The following is a 16,185-nucleotide window of genomic DNA, read 5'->3' as shown; positions in this document are numbered from 1 at the left end:
GGAATTCGATTAAATGAAATCAAATTTAAAGAAAATATTTATTGATTACGTACAAGGCCTTAGGCTAGATGTAGTGTGTCTTCGAAGGTTAGGAAAGAATGACGGACAGAAGTAGGGAAGAGAACTAAGCTGGTGGAGAAACATCCACATCTAATTACAGTGAGGCAGAATGAAGGAAGCACTGTTGCAGGAGTTTAAACCAAAGGAGAGGGTCCAATAGACAAGGCTGTCCAGTAGGGCTGCACCTCAGGGCATATGACGCACATGACAAGAAAGATGAAGGGCCTCAGACTCATTCTGCCCCTCACTGCCTCCCAAACACAAACAATAACAAGAGGTCTTTGGGGTCTGGATTCTTCAACTGAGCGTAACGTTTCTGGGGGTTCAACAGTGTCTTAGGCAGGATCAGTGCCACGTTCTCTCATGCTACTGAGTAAGTGCTCCACAGTACAGATACACCATATTTTGTTTATCCCCTCACCAGTAATGGGCATTTGGGTTTCCACTTTGGGGCGATCATGAATAACACTGCTATCAACATTCATTCACGAGTCTTCTTGTGGACATACGTTTCATTTCTCTTGGTAACACCTAGAAGTGGAACTGCTGGGTCATCAAGCAAATTTGTGTTTAACTTTTTTTTTTTCTTCGCGGTACGCGGGCCTCTCACTGCTGTGGCCTCTCCCGTTGCGGAGCACAGGCTCCGGACGCACAGGCTCAGCGGCCATGGCTCACGGGCCCAGCCGCTCCACGGCATGTGGGATCTTCCCGGACCGGGGCACGAACCCATGTCCCCTGCATCGGCAGGCGGACTCCCAACCACTGCGCCACCAGGGAAGCCCCTGTGTTTAACTTTTGAAGCAACTGGTTAACCAGTATCCAAAGAGGCTGCCCCATTTTACACTCCCGCCAGTAATGCATGAGTTCCCATTTCCCACATCCTCTCCAACACTTATGTTGATTATAGGCAAACTATTGGCTCTGAAGTGGTATCTCAATGTGGTTTGAATTTGTGTTTGCCTGATGACTAAGGAGTGTCCCTCACTGCACTCTGGATTTCACATCCTTAGCAACTGGCTTTTAACAACTACTGATTTTGTCCTGTCAGTAGAGAAAAATGTTCGAGTCCCTTCCATCTTAAAAACAAAAGCCAAACAGCCCTCATGTCTATAAAAGGTGATCTATAACGGTTTCCACTTTGTTATAGTCGCCTCTTTGTGGCATTCGACTAATAGAACAGTTGTTTTTCTTAAAGAAAAGACTAAACCCCAGAGAAACTCCTGTTGCAGGGATATGTATCCATTATTTTCAGCTTTGCCCTATACATCTATGAGAGTGTCTTTCATGTGAACTAGTTTTCCAATTCAGTCTCAACCTTCCTTTAGGTTCACTACTTCAGAGGCTGTGAAGTTCCTCTTCGAATGTTTGTTTGGAAACCACATGGGTGTCTTTTTCAATGAAGAACAATGTCAATATCAGGAATAAAAAAGCAGAACTGAATGTCTATATCAGTATCTTCAGCTCAGTTTAATAATTAATTCTCATCGAATATGTAACATCACAAGATGAAAGGCCCTTATTCAACAATGCTGGAAAACACCTGCCACAGATAATGAAAACGAAGTATTCCCTCTAGAGACAAAGCTACTTCATCTTAAACCTCATCCATCAATGTTCTCCCACTGTGAATTCAAACTCTCAAGTTTCACTTTCTAAACCTACTGACTCTTCCCTCTACTCACACAAACACTTGTAATGAAAACTTCTTTTGCCTCATCATGAAATCTAGTCCTTCAACTTCTCTCTATTCTTACATTCAAATCTTGTTAAAAATTTAAAAACATTTGTGATGGTCAGAATTGTAAGACGGTCCTCAAGATTCCTGCCCCCTGGTAAACACACCCGCTATAATTTCGTCAAGTGTGTGGGCAGACCAATGAATATGCTGGGATATTATGAATGTGATTAGGTTACTAATCAGTCAACTCCGAGTTAATCAAAAGGGAGATTGGGGCTTCCCTGGTGGCGCAGTGGTTGGGAGTCCGCCTGCCAATGCAGGAGACGTGGGTTCGTGCCCCGGACCGGGAAGATCCCACGTGCCGCGGAGCAGCTGGGCCCGTGAGCCATGGCCGCTGAGCCTGCGCGTCCAGAGCCTGTGCTCTGCCACGGGAGAGGCCACAAAAGTAAGAGGCCCACAAACCGCAAAAAAAAAAAAAAAAAAAAAAGGGAGATTGTCTTGGGTGGGTCTGACTCAAACAGGTGAGCAGACTGAAAGAAAGAGCATCAGAGAGATGTGCTTCTGCTGGCCTGGAACGCGAGGCAGACAGGCATGTTGTGAGAGGGGGGGACTACATGGCAAGGACCTGAACACAGCCTCCAGGTGCTGGGAGTGGTCCCTGGCAAGCAGCGAGCAAGAAAATAATTACCTAGTCCTACAGCCTCAGGAAATTGATTCTGCCAACAACCAGAGAGCTTGAGGAAGACCCCAGGTCACAGGTAAGATCACAGCCCCTGCTAACAGCTTGATTTCTGCCTCATGACACTGAGAACCCACCTAACCTCTACCCAGACTTCTGACCCCAAAACACTGTGTCGTAATAAATCTGTGTCACCTTACGCTGCCAAGTTTCTGGTAATTTGTTACCCAGCAATAAAAAATCAATACAATAGTTTAAAAATAATATCCTCTTTCTGAGAAAGACAAATAACCATATCACTTATACGTAGAATCTAAAATATGACACAAATGAACATACCTACAAAACAGAAACAGACTCACAGACATAGAGAAGAGACATGTGGTTGCCAAGGGGGAGGGGAGGTTGGGGAGAGGGATGGACTGGGAGTCTGGGGTTAGTAGATGCAAACTATTTCATCTGGAATGGATAGACAACATGGTCCTACTGTATAGCACGGGGAACTATATTCAGTATCCTGGGATAAACCATAATGGAAAAGAATATAAAAGAGAATGTATATATGTGTATAACTGAATCACTTGGTTGTACAGCAGAAATTAACACAACACTGTAAATCAACTAGACTTCAATAAAAATAATAAATAAAAATAATATCCTCCTTTCCATCTGGGTCACTTCAAGAATAGCTTATCAGCTGATAAAATTGTAGCACGAGTATTTTCACAAAAGGGTGGAAAGAATTAGAAGCCAACAAGAGCATCAGCAGCATTTATAACATAATTACAGCTAAGCTTGACACTATTCTTCAGGCATGGCTCAATTAAAACTCCCTAATCCTCTTACAGTTCTGGCATCAATGGTCACGTAAATGTTACGGTACCTCGATCCTCCAGTGGGTTGCCAGCAAGGTTAATCGTATGGAGTCCTGAGTTGGGATTATGTGCTAGAGCACTGGCCAGTTTTTGTGCAAAATCTCTGCAAGTAAACAAAACAGTCAGATGAAATAACACAAAGTGTAAAACTGCTCAAATAAAAAATTTAAAGCTAGAATAGCTAGGGTGAAATCTAAAAAGAGAAAAGCATTCTTTACGATATTAACCTATATATCATATATTTGTTAAGAACCAATCTATTTACCCTAGTTCATATCCTCATTAGAGTCTGTAAAGCCATAGCTAGAATATGGTTCATCTTGATCAGTCAAAATCTCATTCAAAAGAAAAAAGAAAATATATAATTGCCCCTTTAAAGACACACTGCAGGATGCTACTAGTAGTACTATTTGGCTCCTTCATGACTTAAAAAACAAATCCTGAACTGAACCTGCTTTTCATGAAAAGTACAGTAGGCTATTCACTGTATCAGTTCTAATTTCATGCAATAATCACGAATGCAAAACTGACTGCCCTAATCATTGAATTTAAAGGCTACAGTTGCTAGCACTATATTTTAACAAAAGTCAAAATCACTATCTCAGGTGTGTTTAACGTAAAATAACGCACTAAGTGCTATGATTATGAAACCGTCAACCCTCCTCACGTAGTAGCAGTAAAATCTTTACTCCAGCAGATTCAAACTCACCTGCCCCTGGTAAGGCTTGGGTATTGGTTACTGAACCATTAGATGAAGATTATTTAAGTGTGAATTTGAAAAGGGAGAGAAATGGCTAAAACAGCTCAAAACAAAGCAGTAACATCCTATGAAATGTGTTATTACTATGACTGCCATTAATGATACTAGTAAAAGCTAACGCATAGCATCTATAATATGAAAGACACTTTTCTAAACACTTCCCATGTATTAATTCATTTATCCTTACTACCATATTCTATAAAGTAGGCATTATTATTATCTCCACCCTAAAGATGAAGAGACTGAGGCACAGAGAACTGAAACAATTTGCCCAAAGCCATCAGGCATCTGGCTCAAGGGTCCACGCTCTTAACCACTATACTTATGTACCATCAAACATACCATGTGACACAACTGCAAAAGATGTTAGAAAATCCTTGACCTTCATGATAATGATGGGGATCACAGAGACTTTTTTTAAGAAAGGAATACGCTATACTCTATATGTGAGTAGCCTAACGTTTTTCTCAAAACTACATATTAATTTTAGAGGAAAAGGCAAAATGTTTTAAAGCAACACATTCATGTATTCAGGAAATACTCACGTTCTAAGTCCAGCGTTTTCCAACACCAGTTCTTCCAGTCGATTGGACCTACTCACCACCCTCAAGATCTGTTCGCAGACATCAGTGGACTATAAGAGAAAATATTCTTTGAGCATGTCATAAGTCTAAAAATAATCTCACTTCACTGTCATAAATCTATGCAGATGCGAAGTTTTTGTTAAATAAATCATTCATTCAACAAACTATGACTCAACATCTACTACTACACACCCCTCACAATGAAGGTCCTGGGAATACAACGTAGAGGACAAGGTGTCTGCCTTCAAGAGTGTACCCTCCGGAAGGCAATCAGACAAGAAGGAAATACACAATTATGATAGAAAAACAGAAATATAGAAATAGAAAACTAGAAAGGCCATTTTTGGTAGTGCTATGGGCATACAGAGGCGTATCTCACCCAACCCTGGGAAAACCAAAAGGAATTCCCAAGAAAGGGATATCCAAAATAACAAACTAAAGACTGAGTGGTTGCAACAATGGTGATGATGACAATGATGAGGCTTTCTTCACTGAGCTAAGCCCTTTACATGCATTTCATTATAAAACTGTTAATTAAGTATTATTATTCCCTTTTTGTAGATAAGAAAATTAGATTAAAGATGTCATGTACTTTAAAAGGGAGGCTGAATAACCACTTGATAATCGTTAGGTATTACGATGTTCCTACTAGTAATCTCTAAACTAGGGTAAGGTAATAAGAAAGACTTCAGTAATTAATGGTCTCATGTTAATAAACCTCATGTTTACAAAAATTATGTAGTTGTAAACTTACATCTGTCAAAATATTTTAAATTCTTATGATATAATGTTAAATGAAAATGCATAAGTAAAATAAAATGTTTAATAAAGATTACAACAATTGAAATAGGTAAGCTATGTAGCAAAAGTCTTGAGGGGACTATGAAAAATGAAGAGTTGTGCCCTGGTAGAATTGTGCATAATTTTTTCTTTTAAATTTTTATTTATTTATGTTTTATATTTACTTATATCCTGCCTTATTCCAAAAGTAATTTAAGGTGGCTCCTGACCTTAAAATTATTTGGACATTAAAAAGTGATATTTAAATGTCATTATAATCTAGGGTCTATTTAAATCCTTTATATTATTTTAAAAAGAGAGAGAAATCATTTTGTGTCATGCATACAAATGTCAAAGCAGTTTCTTTTCTTAAAATACCACATAAAAGTATTATAGTTCTTTGATTTATCAGATCATAAATACCCAAGTGGATTAACCATTATGGGAACAGTATAAAATATAGCAAAAGTTCTCCAGTCAAGCAGCCTTTAGAAAAACTGACTTGGAAAAACCACCAAGTCACCCAGCATTTAAGGCTGTTATAATTCTTCTGTGCTGCTTGATCCCACTGGGTCTATATTGTTGCTTTCACACTATTCCTGGGCTTCTAATGTGTCCCACAGATTGATGAGGGGAGAGGAAAATTAATTCCAAGTGACCCAATGCCTGCAATTTATATTATGCTGACAGTGGTGATTTTCAAAATGGTGACCCCTCATCAGTATAATTCTTCGCCTTACAATGTACAACCAGAGGAACTGATCTTATTCTGTGTCGTCATGATAAAAAGTGATTACTCAGACACGTTTTTGCAAAGATTATTCTAATTTCCAGAAACAATCCATGGTATCATTACCGTTCCAGGGCTAGCTCAGAGCATCCAGAAAAGTAATTTACCAAAGCCAGGATGTAAAGCAGGGCTTTCATTTACCCATTGGGCATAATTACTGTAATAAAAGTTTTTTTAAAAAATGTATGAAAAGTGTGTCCAACTTTTCTTTAAAGATGCCAGTAGGGGAGAAGAGTAATAAGTCGTTCATGATTACATTAATTTTGCTACTTTTTATTAAGTGCCAACTACATGAAAAGCATTATTTGCTACACCAAAGAATATAAAGTGATGGACATTTTAAAGAGATACACACACAAACCTAGATAACAAGTAAATGTTACCATTACGTAGTCTTCCCCAAATGTCTACTTCATGTTCAGCACTACGTTTACAGGTTTAGAGGAAATTTTTTTTAACGAATTAATACAATGACTCTCTAAGAGCTTGTATTTATTTAAAAATCAAATGTAGGACTTCCCTGGTGGTGCAGTGGTTAAGAATCCGCTTGCCAATGCAGCAGACACAAGTTCAAGCCCTGGTCCAGGAAGATCCCACATGCTGCAAAGCAACTAAGCCCATGCACCGCAACTACTGAGCCTGCACTCTAGAGTCCACGAGCCACAACTACTGAGCCCGCGCACCACAACTACTGAAGCCCGCACACCTAGAGCCCACGCTGTGCAATGAGAAGTCACTGCAATGAGAAGTCCGCGCACCGCAACGAAGAGCAGCCCCTGCTCGCCTCAACTAGAGAAAGCCCGCGCGCAGCAATGAAGACCCAAACGCAGCCAAAAAAAATAAAATAAAATAAATTTAAAAAATAAGAAAATCAACTTTAAAAAAAATTTAAAAATAAAAAGTACAGTATAAAAACTAGAAGAATCACTATAAAATAACAAATGAACTAATTCAATAAAACAAATATGAAAATTTGGAACTAAGAGGAACCACGTACATTATCCAGCCCAACCATATCATTTTTAAATGATTGAAAAAGACCCAATGATGCTCAATGACTTGCCTAAATTCTAAAACTGAGAGCGTTGAGCAAGACCTCAATTCTACTGCTAATTTAATGAGTCCAGAATCTTGGTCCTAATTGCATATTCAGCATATCTTCAAAAAAAAAAAATCCCTCTATCCCTCCATTTAAATTCACGATACTGACTGCTAACTGGCTTCATAAGATCAGCATAAAGCATATGTCATATTTTTCCTGTGGTACCTTAAGCTCAGGAGACTTCTATTGAGCAAGCAGCAATCTTAACAACCCAGAGAATTCATATAACTTGAGAGGAGGTTACTTCTTTTTACACTTCGTGTTTTAAAAAATTCACAGAAGGTGTAATGCCTTCCTTTGCCTCAAACAGACCAGGTGTTAGAAAATGTTCTGAGGCCGCATACTGTAGAAGCCATCAAAAGGGAAAGTATCATTTTTTTTCTTTTTTTTTTTAATTTCTCTTTTTGGCTGTGTTGGGTCTTCGTTGCTGCGTGCAGGCTTTCTCTAGTTGCGGCGAGCAGGGGCTACTTTTCGCTGGGGTGTGCAGGCTTCTTATTGCGATGGCTTATCTTGTTGTGGAGCACAGGCTCTAGGCGCACAGGCTTCAGTAGTTGCAGCATGCAGGCTCAATAGTTGTGGCTCACGGGCTCTAGAGCGCAGGCTCAGTAGTTGTGGCACACGGGCTTAGTTACTCGGCGGCATGTGGGATCTTCCTGGACCAGGGCTCGAACCCGTGTCCCCTGCGTGGGTAGGTAGATTCTTAACCACTGCGCCACCAGGGAAGCCCCATTCTTGGTTTTTTTAACTTTGGGTAACAAACATGGAAGAACTGCTAGTATTCTTTTTGAAAACTTGCAGAGAGATAGCCCAAAGACCATTTTTCATTTTTAAATACCAAATATTAAAACTATGCACGTTTGCATTTTTATGTTTAAATCTCAGTTAATAGATAAGCAGTGAGGGCAATCCTCAAATCCTGTCACTCCACTTCCTGCCATCCCGGGACACCCAAGAAAGCATATGAACGCTTACACGCTTTGTCTAGCCAAGACTGAAATAATTAGGTGCATGTTTTCTTCCCTAAACATCTAAGGCAGTTAAAAGGAGATGCTGCCTGGGAGGAATAATGACAGAATGGCAGCACCGGTGGCCTGGTACTAATGATTTGGGACAACTTCCAAAAGTGGGATTTCCACAACCTCCTCACAGCTCTCTTGTGCCCCATTTTGAAAATCATGCGCTTAGGTGAATGTCTGACTGAACCAGGAAACCTGACTTGGTAGCAAAGCATTGTTCTCTCTGATCCCACAATCCCTGGGCTAATCTACTTCTCATTCCTCAAAATGGCTCCCCTCGTGCATCTGGAATCTCTGCTGGTTCAGTCCTGCAAATGGTCCCCATCCCTGCAAACAGCAATGAGAGACTTCTGTTCCCAGGTCTCCCATCACGGCTGTTTGTTCCCTGGGAGGTCACCATCTGTACCTCAAATCATCACTGACCTCAGACGCCACCACCACCACCCCCGGCCGTGTAGCTGATACAGTTTCCATAATTCATGCTCCCCCATTTGTTCATTTCTCAGCCTCTTTGCTAATCTGATTGTGACACGCCTGTAATACGTTAGGCATTGTTAGAATTTCTATACACATTATTTACTCATCTCAATAACCTGCAAAATAGTTATATTTCTATGTCCATTCATTCATTCGACAAACTCATTTGACATCTATTTATTAAACCAAGTTTTACTGTATAGCTATTGAGCCACAGATTCTGATAAGACATGAGCTCCAACTAGCTCACAATAATAGGGACGCAGGAAACAGAGGCCCTTGGAAGGTCAAGTAATGTATCTAAGGTCACACAGCCTTGTAATAAGAGTCAGAATCTGAAACCCAGATTTGTGGGTTTCCAAGCCCACACTCTTTTTGTCTGCTGCATTGGCTCTTAATAATCCCCAAATGAGTTCTGCCTATGCTCATACCTATAACACCTTAAGCCACTCACACGCCAGGCAAGTTCAGAGAACCAGCAGGCTGGCTGCCAGCAAATCTCAACCCTCCACTTTCAATAGATCCATGTCTCAATCCAAATCCTGTCTCTTCACTTTTAAAATCTTAAACCCCCAGTTTCTATGACCTCTGAAAGGTGGAGGCTTGAATGTAAGAGTCTCCAATAAAACAACATCTAAATTATCTTCTGTGCTAAAATGAAGCAGCAGAAACCTAACTCATGGATAAGCATCTGTCCATATGGCTGCTTTGAATTTGCAAAAAAAAAAAAACCCAACAGAGCATCTTATTTCCAATAGTAAAACAGACCAAAACTTTGGCTCCCCTATGCCTTATGAAAACTAACAGATTTCACTTTGATTTCATTTTGCTTACACATAAATCTGCCCAAAAACTCATCTAGAAAATTAATGCTAACTATCATAATTAAACCGGACCAACTCTACCTTAGCAACGTTTTCCTAAATTCTCAGGAAGCGAAGCTTTGTGGAGATGGAACGCAAGATAGGAACATAAAACCTGCTATCTGCAGCTGTGCAAATGTAACTTTAATAGTCTTTGCCAACAGAATGAGTATGTACTGAAGGCTCCACTAAATGTGTCTTTCTGTTCATCATCTAAAATTGCCTGAAGGAGCTGAAAACATGAGGAAGTACTTCTCTGAAGCATCTCACATTACAAACTTTATAAAATGGTCTGCAGATCATTTATAAGAAAATATCCCCCTAAGAAATAACATGTATGCAGCTCACCAGTGTGGTAGAAAAACAAATGTGTGTTGTGTTTTTATATAATTATCAGGTTTTTGAAATTCAGCAAAGCTAAGCAACATCTTCAATTACTTACCAGTTTTAGATCCTTAGAGGACACCTTAGTGAACCACTGATTGTATTCCAGAGCAGCAATGATAGGTATTAGGTCCCTAGAAGCAGAAACAACAAAATACATAAAAGTGCTCTTACAGTGGCCATATTGGCGCTTGACTTTTTAATCCATGACATCCCAGTTTACCTGTTAATTTCTGTTATTTATAAGCACAACATTCAGCTATATCTATTTTGACCCCCAGACAACAATTAAATTCTCTAGGACAGATCTTCAGGATGATGTAAGCAGAATTCCTAAAAGTTGAAGGTAAATTACCTCTAGGGACTCTGATTCCTATTTCCAAAGAAAAAGAGGTTGGTAGCAGTGTTTGTTTGAAGAACCTCCTCACTCTAAGAGAAATCATATGTCTAATTCCATACTAACAGGTCCTATTTCTTTAGACTGCTCCTTCATAAATTCTTTCACCATCAAGTATATCATATGCTCTCTAGCTAGAGGAGTTTATACGGCAAGCAAGGACAGTATCTAGCCTGATAATAAGTGACATCGGATGGGATCCCCAATGCTTACTGGCAAGCATCCCACAACCATTTGGTACCTTGCTTGCAGTTCTTAGTACGGATTATACACGAGATAGCCCAGGTGTTTTTTTTGTCTTATGCTTCATACAAGTTCTTCAGTCATAGAGTGAAGCTATTTGTATCAGAGATCTGCCACCACACTATTTTTCCAGACCCTAACTCATGCTCAAGCCAAAAAGCAGACAATTCACTGCTCACCAAACATATGCAATTTCACAGTCAGAGTTATCTTTTATGAGGGGGAAGAAGGGTGGGGGGAAGGAATAGTTAGGGCGTTTGGGACTGACATGTACACACTGCTATATTTAAAATGGATAACCAACAAGGGCCTACTGTACAGCCCAGGGAACTCTGCTCAGTATTATGCAACCTAAATGGGAAAATGTATAACTAAACCACTTTGCTGTACACCTGAAACTATCACAACATTGTTAATCAACTACACTCCAGTATAAAATTAAAAGTTAAAAAAAAATTTTAAATCCATGTATCTTTCAATGCCTGTATCATAATCCTCTCCTCTATTAAGTTCTCCCAGGTCACCACAACCAGCACAATATTTACACCTCTACTCAGCCTTTATTTTATTCTGTCTTATAGTATAGTTTGATGCTTAAACATCTATTCCTCATCACCCCAGGTTGTAAGTTCTTTGAAAACAACATCCCTGTCTATTTCAGCTTTGTGGCTTCAGGGAGGCCATATCAGTTTTACCCTCAGGGCATGACAAGCAGCAAATGAACACATTTTTACTGAAATAGAAATGAAAGGCAGAAGGTAGAAAGAGAACTGAAAATCACTATTATTTCAAGCTTCAAGGTACCAGGCCCCATGCTAGGCACTTTACATTTAAATCTCAAACAACAGCTCATTTAAATCTGAAAACAACGCTAGGAGGTATTATTGTTTACATTTTACAGATGAAGAAATAGATGCTCAGAGAAATATAGTGAAACTAGGCCAAAGGGACAGAACTACAGTCGAAACCCAGCCTCTGAAGCACGTGTGTGTAGTTTCATCAGATTTGCTTTAAAAAGTGAAACGAGCATCCACAGGTGTCAGAGAAAACGCCAGGGAATTAGTCTTAGTCATGTGGTTCCACGTGCCATCTTTTCCACCGAGAAGCCTCTTTATTAACTTTGCTAAGTTTTAGATTAAAAAAAGAAGTTTCAGATTAAAAAACAAAAACAACTCTTCCCATAGTTGTTTTAGGGTCTCCACTCTCTCATCTCTTTCCATCGACCAAGGGCTCAGAACAAGTCCCGACATTTCTCCATGACATCTAATGACAGTTGCAGCTTCTCTGGGAGTAAATTCCACCTTATAATACAGGGCACCCCAAGCCCACGGTATCTGAGAGTTCTCACCTGTACTTTCCCATTCAGGAACTATGGCAAATCATTCTCATCTCATCTCCTTTTGTGGATTTAATGTCAAGTAGTGACTACACTTCAGAACCTCTTTATTGTGTATTTTGTTCTGTCACTTGATGTGACTTGAAGTACAGCTGGCTTTTGTCATATGAATTCATTTCCAGGAGTTGAAGGGCACATCAATAATAGAACCAGGTTTCACGTTAATGCAGTGGGTAGGACAGCATCATCTCTATATATGACATGCAAAAACCTTGAAAATAATATTCTGGTACACTAAAAGTCAAACCTAACACTTAATGACACCAGAAATGTTTGGAGTGCAATATTAAATTTTAAAAATATACAGCGTTACAGGTGCATACTTGTGTGATCAGAGCCAATGAGTGTAATTGGTAAAAACTACATATAAAATGATAGATATAAATGCTCACAAATATAGACACTGTGTTTTTTTTTAAGAAGAAAAGTATAGCAAAATGTTACGAGAATACCTTGCCTGGGTGGTAGCATTAAAGATGATATGAATATTTTTCTAACAGAATTTTTGTACTATATTTCTAAATTTATCCATAATGATCCATATTCATAATCTAAAAGAATCATAAAAGTAAATGTTCTATGGATGGTGTAAATAAAATTTTATTATAGAAAAAATGTCCACGAAGATGATGGAGACGCGTGCATGCTGGCATGGTCTGCCCACCGTGTTTCTCTAAATTATGTTAATGCCTAGGCTTTTTAATGTTAAAAATAAATTAGAAAAGGACAAACATATACTGTAATTCATTCAATAAACATTTATTTAGTACCTACTAAGTCCTAGGTAGGGATATTAGGGTCTGAGGATTAAGTGATGAGTAAGGGCAGCTCTCCAGTGGTGGAGAAAGACCCCTCCTCAGCTATCTGCAGCACCATGGGAGACACGCTGAAAAGGGAGCATGTTCAAAGTGCCCTAAGAACACAGAAGGACATAAGCACTTCATCCTGGAGCAAATGGGGAAGGGTCCACAAGGCTTGAGAGATAGGAAGGGGCCAATCAGGCAGGGAAAACGGAAGACAGTATTTCAAGTAATTAGGAAGAGCATGTGCAAAGGCATGGGAACTCGAAAATGACCAGCAACTCCATCCATTCACAGATCCAGCGAGTGCCACCCACAGTGCATGAATCACTGTGTTGAGGCAACAATGAACACAGCAAGATAGCCCCTCCCCTTGTGATACTAACCACCCAGCACAGCCTAGCAGAAGGCTCAGAAAATAAAAGCAACTCTAATAGAGTGAAATAATCCCTCTGGCATAGGGGGAATATGAAGTACTACTGTGCAAATAAGAGAGATGTTAAAAAAAAAAAAAAAGCAGTCACAAAAGATTCTTATGGGAAGTTCGTGAGCCTTCTAGATGAGACACATCACCATCCCAGAAGAAATGGTCAACAGAGTAATGTATGGCTTAGTCAGAGTTTTTTTGTGTTTTTCTTTTTTTTCTTTTTTTGCTGTACGTGGGCCTCTCACTGTTGTGGCCTCTCCCGTTGTGGAGCACAGGCTCCGGACACGCAGGCTCAGCGGCCCTGGCTCACGGGCCCAGCCGCTCCGCGGCATGTGGGATCTTCCCGGACCGGGGCACGAACCTGCGTCCCCTGCATCGGCAGGCGGACTCTCAACCACGGTGCCACCAGGGAAGCCCAGTTTAAGAGTTTTTATAACTGACGCCAAAAGCAAAGAAAAAAACAATGATACACTGGACTTTATCAAAGTCAAAAAGTCTTGCTCAGCAACAGATGCTGTTGAGAGAAGGGTGAGACAACCATATTCTAGGAGACAATATTTGCAAATCCCAGTTCTGACAAAGGACTTGATATTCAAAATGTATAAAGAACTCTCAGAAGTCAGTAATAAGAAACAATTAACTCAATTTTTTTCAAATGAGCAGAAACATCTAAACAGACGCTTCATCAAAGAAAATATACTGAAGGCAAATAAGTACATGAAAGATTTTCAAAATTATTAGCCATTAGAGAAATACAATTTAAAGCCAAAATAAGATGTCACTACAAACCTACTGAATTGCTTAAACAAAAAAAAAGTGACAATATCAAGTGCTGACCAGGATGCAAAGCGACTGAAACCTGATACACTGCTGACGGGAATGCAAATGGCACACTCAAGGTGGACAACAGCATGACAGTGGCTTAGTAAGTTTTATGTACATTTACCACAATCCAGCAACCTCAATTCTGGGCATTCACCCAAGAGAAATAAAAACTTTTATTTACACAAAAGCTTACATATTGGGTTGGCCAAAAAGTTCCTTTGAGTTTTTCCATAAGATATGACGGAAAAACCCAAACGAACGTTTTGGCCAACCCAGTAGTATTGTTGATAAACAGCTGTATTCGTAATTGTCAAAAATTGGAAACAACACAGAGGTAGATGTCGTCCAGTGATGCTGTGTGACACCAGGTTAGAAAAGGTAATAATATGGCTGCTGCTTAGCCCGTTCTCCCTGTCTCCCTCCTCCTCTGGATTTGGCCTCCCTTAAACAGAAAATACACAAGACACTACATAACTAATTTCATTTCTGAGAGTTCATTTTCTGGGACGGCTTTCTCAGAGCACAGTTATCAGTGAGCACATAAGCAAATCTTGGATAAATACTCAATTTGCATTCACGTGCGTCTCCCAACTGCTGTGCTGATGTCACCTCACTGCAGAGAACTCCCTGCACTTCCCTGACGGGGGTCTGTGTCACTCAGGAACAATTCTTGCCCATGTTTTCACTAAGTACTGCTTGTATCACATAATGATTATATTATACAATGTAGAAAGCTTTCCAAACACCCGTGCTAGTCATCTTGACTGATTTTCTCATGGTGGGAAGTGGGTAACAGCTTTTTGCCATCAGTTCATGGCATTTATTGTATATCCCACTGTGGTTTCTTTCTTTTTTTTTTTTTTTTTTTTTTTTGCGTACGCGGGCCTCTCACTGTTGTGGCCTCTCCCGTTGCGGAGCACAGGCTCCGGACGCGCAGGCTCAGCGGCCATGGCTCACGGGCCCAGCCGCTCCGCAGCATGTGGGATCTTCCCGGACCGGGGCACGAACCCGTGTCCCCTGCATCGGCAGGCGGACTCTCAACCACTGCGCCACCAGGGAAGCCCCCCACTATGTTTTGCTTTGACTTCCTAAATGACTCTTCATTACCACGTGACTTCTGATCTGAAGTTAGCCTTGAAGAGTTAGAGCCGTTGAGGGAAGCCTCTCCTGAGGCAACCTCACAACACAGTATTCTCATGTATGTTCTCATGTGACACTTCTACCATTTCCTTAAAATGGGAGTAAAAACCTTTCAAGACTCCAAACGCTGAAAAGGAAGAGCCAGTGTGAATAACCTGGAGGGCCACATGGCAGAGTTGTTTCTTATACTCTGCTGAACAGAGACAAGACAGTTCCTACCCCCTAACTTTTTACTGACGTAAACGTACTACGTATAGGGTTGGTTCGTTGTTGTTGTTCGTCCAGCCTCTAGTTGGGGTTGGTAATAAAAGTTGGGATCCTTATTTCTCATTTCAGTTGACACCTTTGAATAATCCAAACTTTCCCTTAAAACTCAAAAGAACCAAGTTTTTCGCTTTTATCTTTCTAGAAGAAAATACCAGCATAAAACTGACAAGACAGAAGCAACATAGAAAAGACCATAAACTACACTCTGAAATATCTAAAATTTTCTGTAATGTAGGGATTTTGTAACTCTAATCCTTTTTCTTTCAATTAAGAAAACTGGTCACTTCATATAGTTGTTCATTTAAAAAGAGGGCAAATCTTGTAGGATATAAAAATAGCAAGTATTTATTTAAACATTTTTATGTACTAGCACCAAGTGGTTTTTTTTTTGCAGCACGCAGGCCTCTCACTGCTGCAGTCTCTCCCGTTGTGGAGCACAGGCTCCGGATGCACAGGCTCAGCGGCCATGGCTCACGGGCCCAGCCACTCCGCGGCACGTGGGATCCTCCCGGACCGGGGCACGAACCCGCGTCCCCTGCATCAGCAGGCGGACTCCCAACCACTGCGCCACCAGGGGAGCCCCACGAAGTGTTTTAAATACATGTTTAAAGTGTTTTAGATACATAATCCATGTAGTCTTCA

The 16,185-nt window shown here is 40.3% G+C and overlaps 1 protein-coding gene across 7 annotated transcripts in view; it reads right to left on the bottom strand.

Annotated features, from left to right (window-relative positions):
• The window catches only part of CARMIL1 (capping protein regulator and myosin 1 linker 1), a 435,866-nt gene that overhangs the window by 140,492 nt on the left and 279,189 nt on the right, over nucleotides 1-16,185 (bottom strand). For all 7 annotated transcript variants that reach the window (XM_029242717.1, XM_029242718.1, XM_029242719.1 and 4 more), the window contains 3 exons: nucleotides 10,107-10,182; nucleotides 4,598-4,686; nucleotides 3,301-3,395 (listed from right to left, as the gene is read on the bottom strand). In XM_029242717.1, the coding sequence (XP_029098550.1) occupies nucleotides 3,301-3,395; nucleotides 4,598-4,686; nucleotides 10,107-10,182 (260 nt within the window). The remainder of the gene's footprint in view (nucleotides 1-3,300; nucleotides 3,396-4,597; nucleotides 4,687-10,106; nucleotides 10,183-16,185) is intronic.

The sequence above is a fragment of the Monodon monoceros genome, unplaced genomic scaffold (genome assembly GCF_005190385.1).
Source record: "Monodon monoceros isolate NGI ecotype Baffin Bay Population unplaced genomic scaffold, NGI_Narwhal_1 Super_Scaffold_3, whole genome shotgun sequence".
Lineage (NCBI taxonomy): Eukaryota > Metazoa > Chordata > Mammalia > Artiodactyla > Monodontidae > Monodon > Monodon monoceros.
The sequence above is the reverse complement of the archived record's forward strand: the minus strand, read 5'-3'. Positions and strand labels throughout refer to the sequence as shown.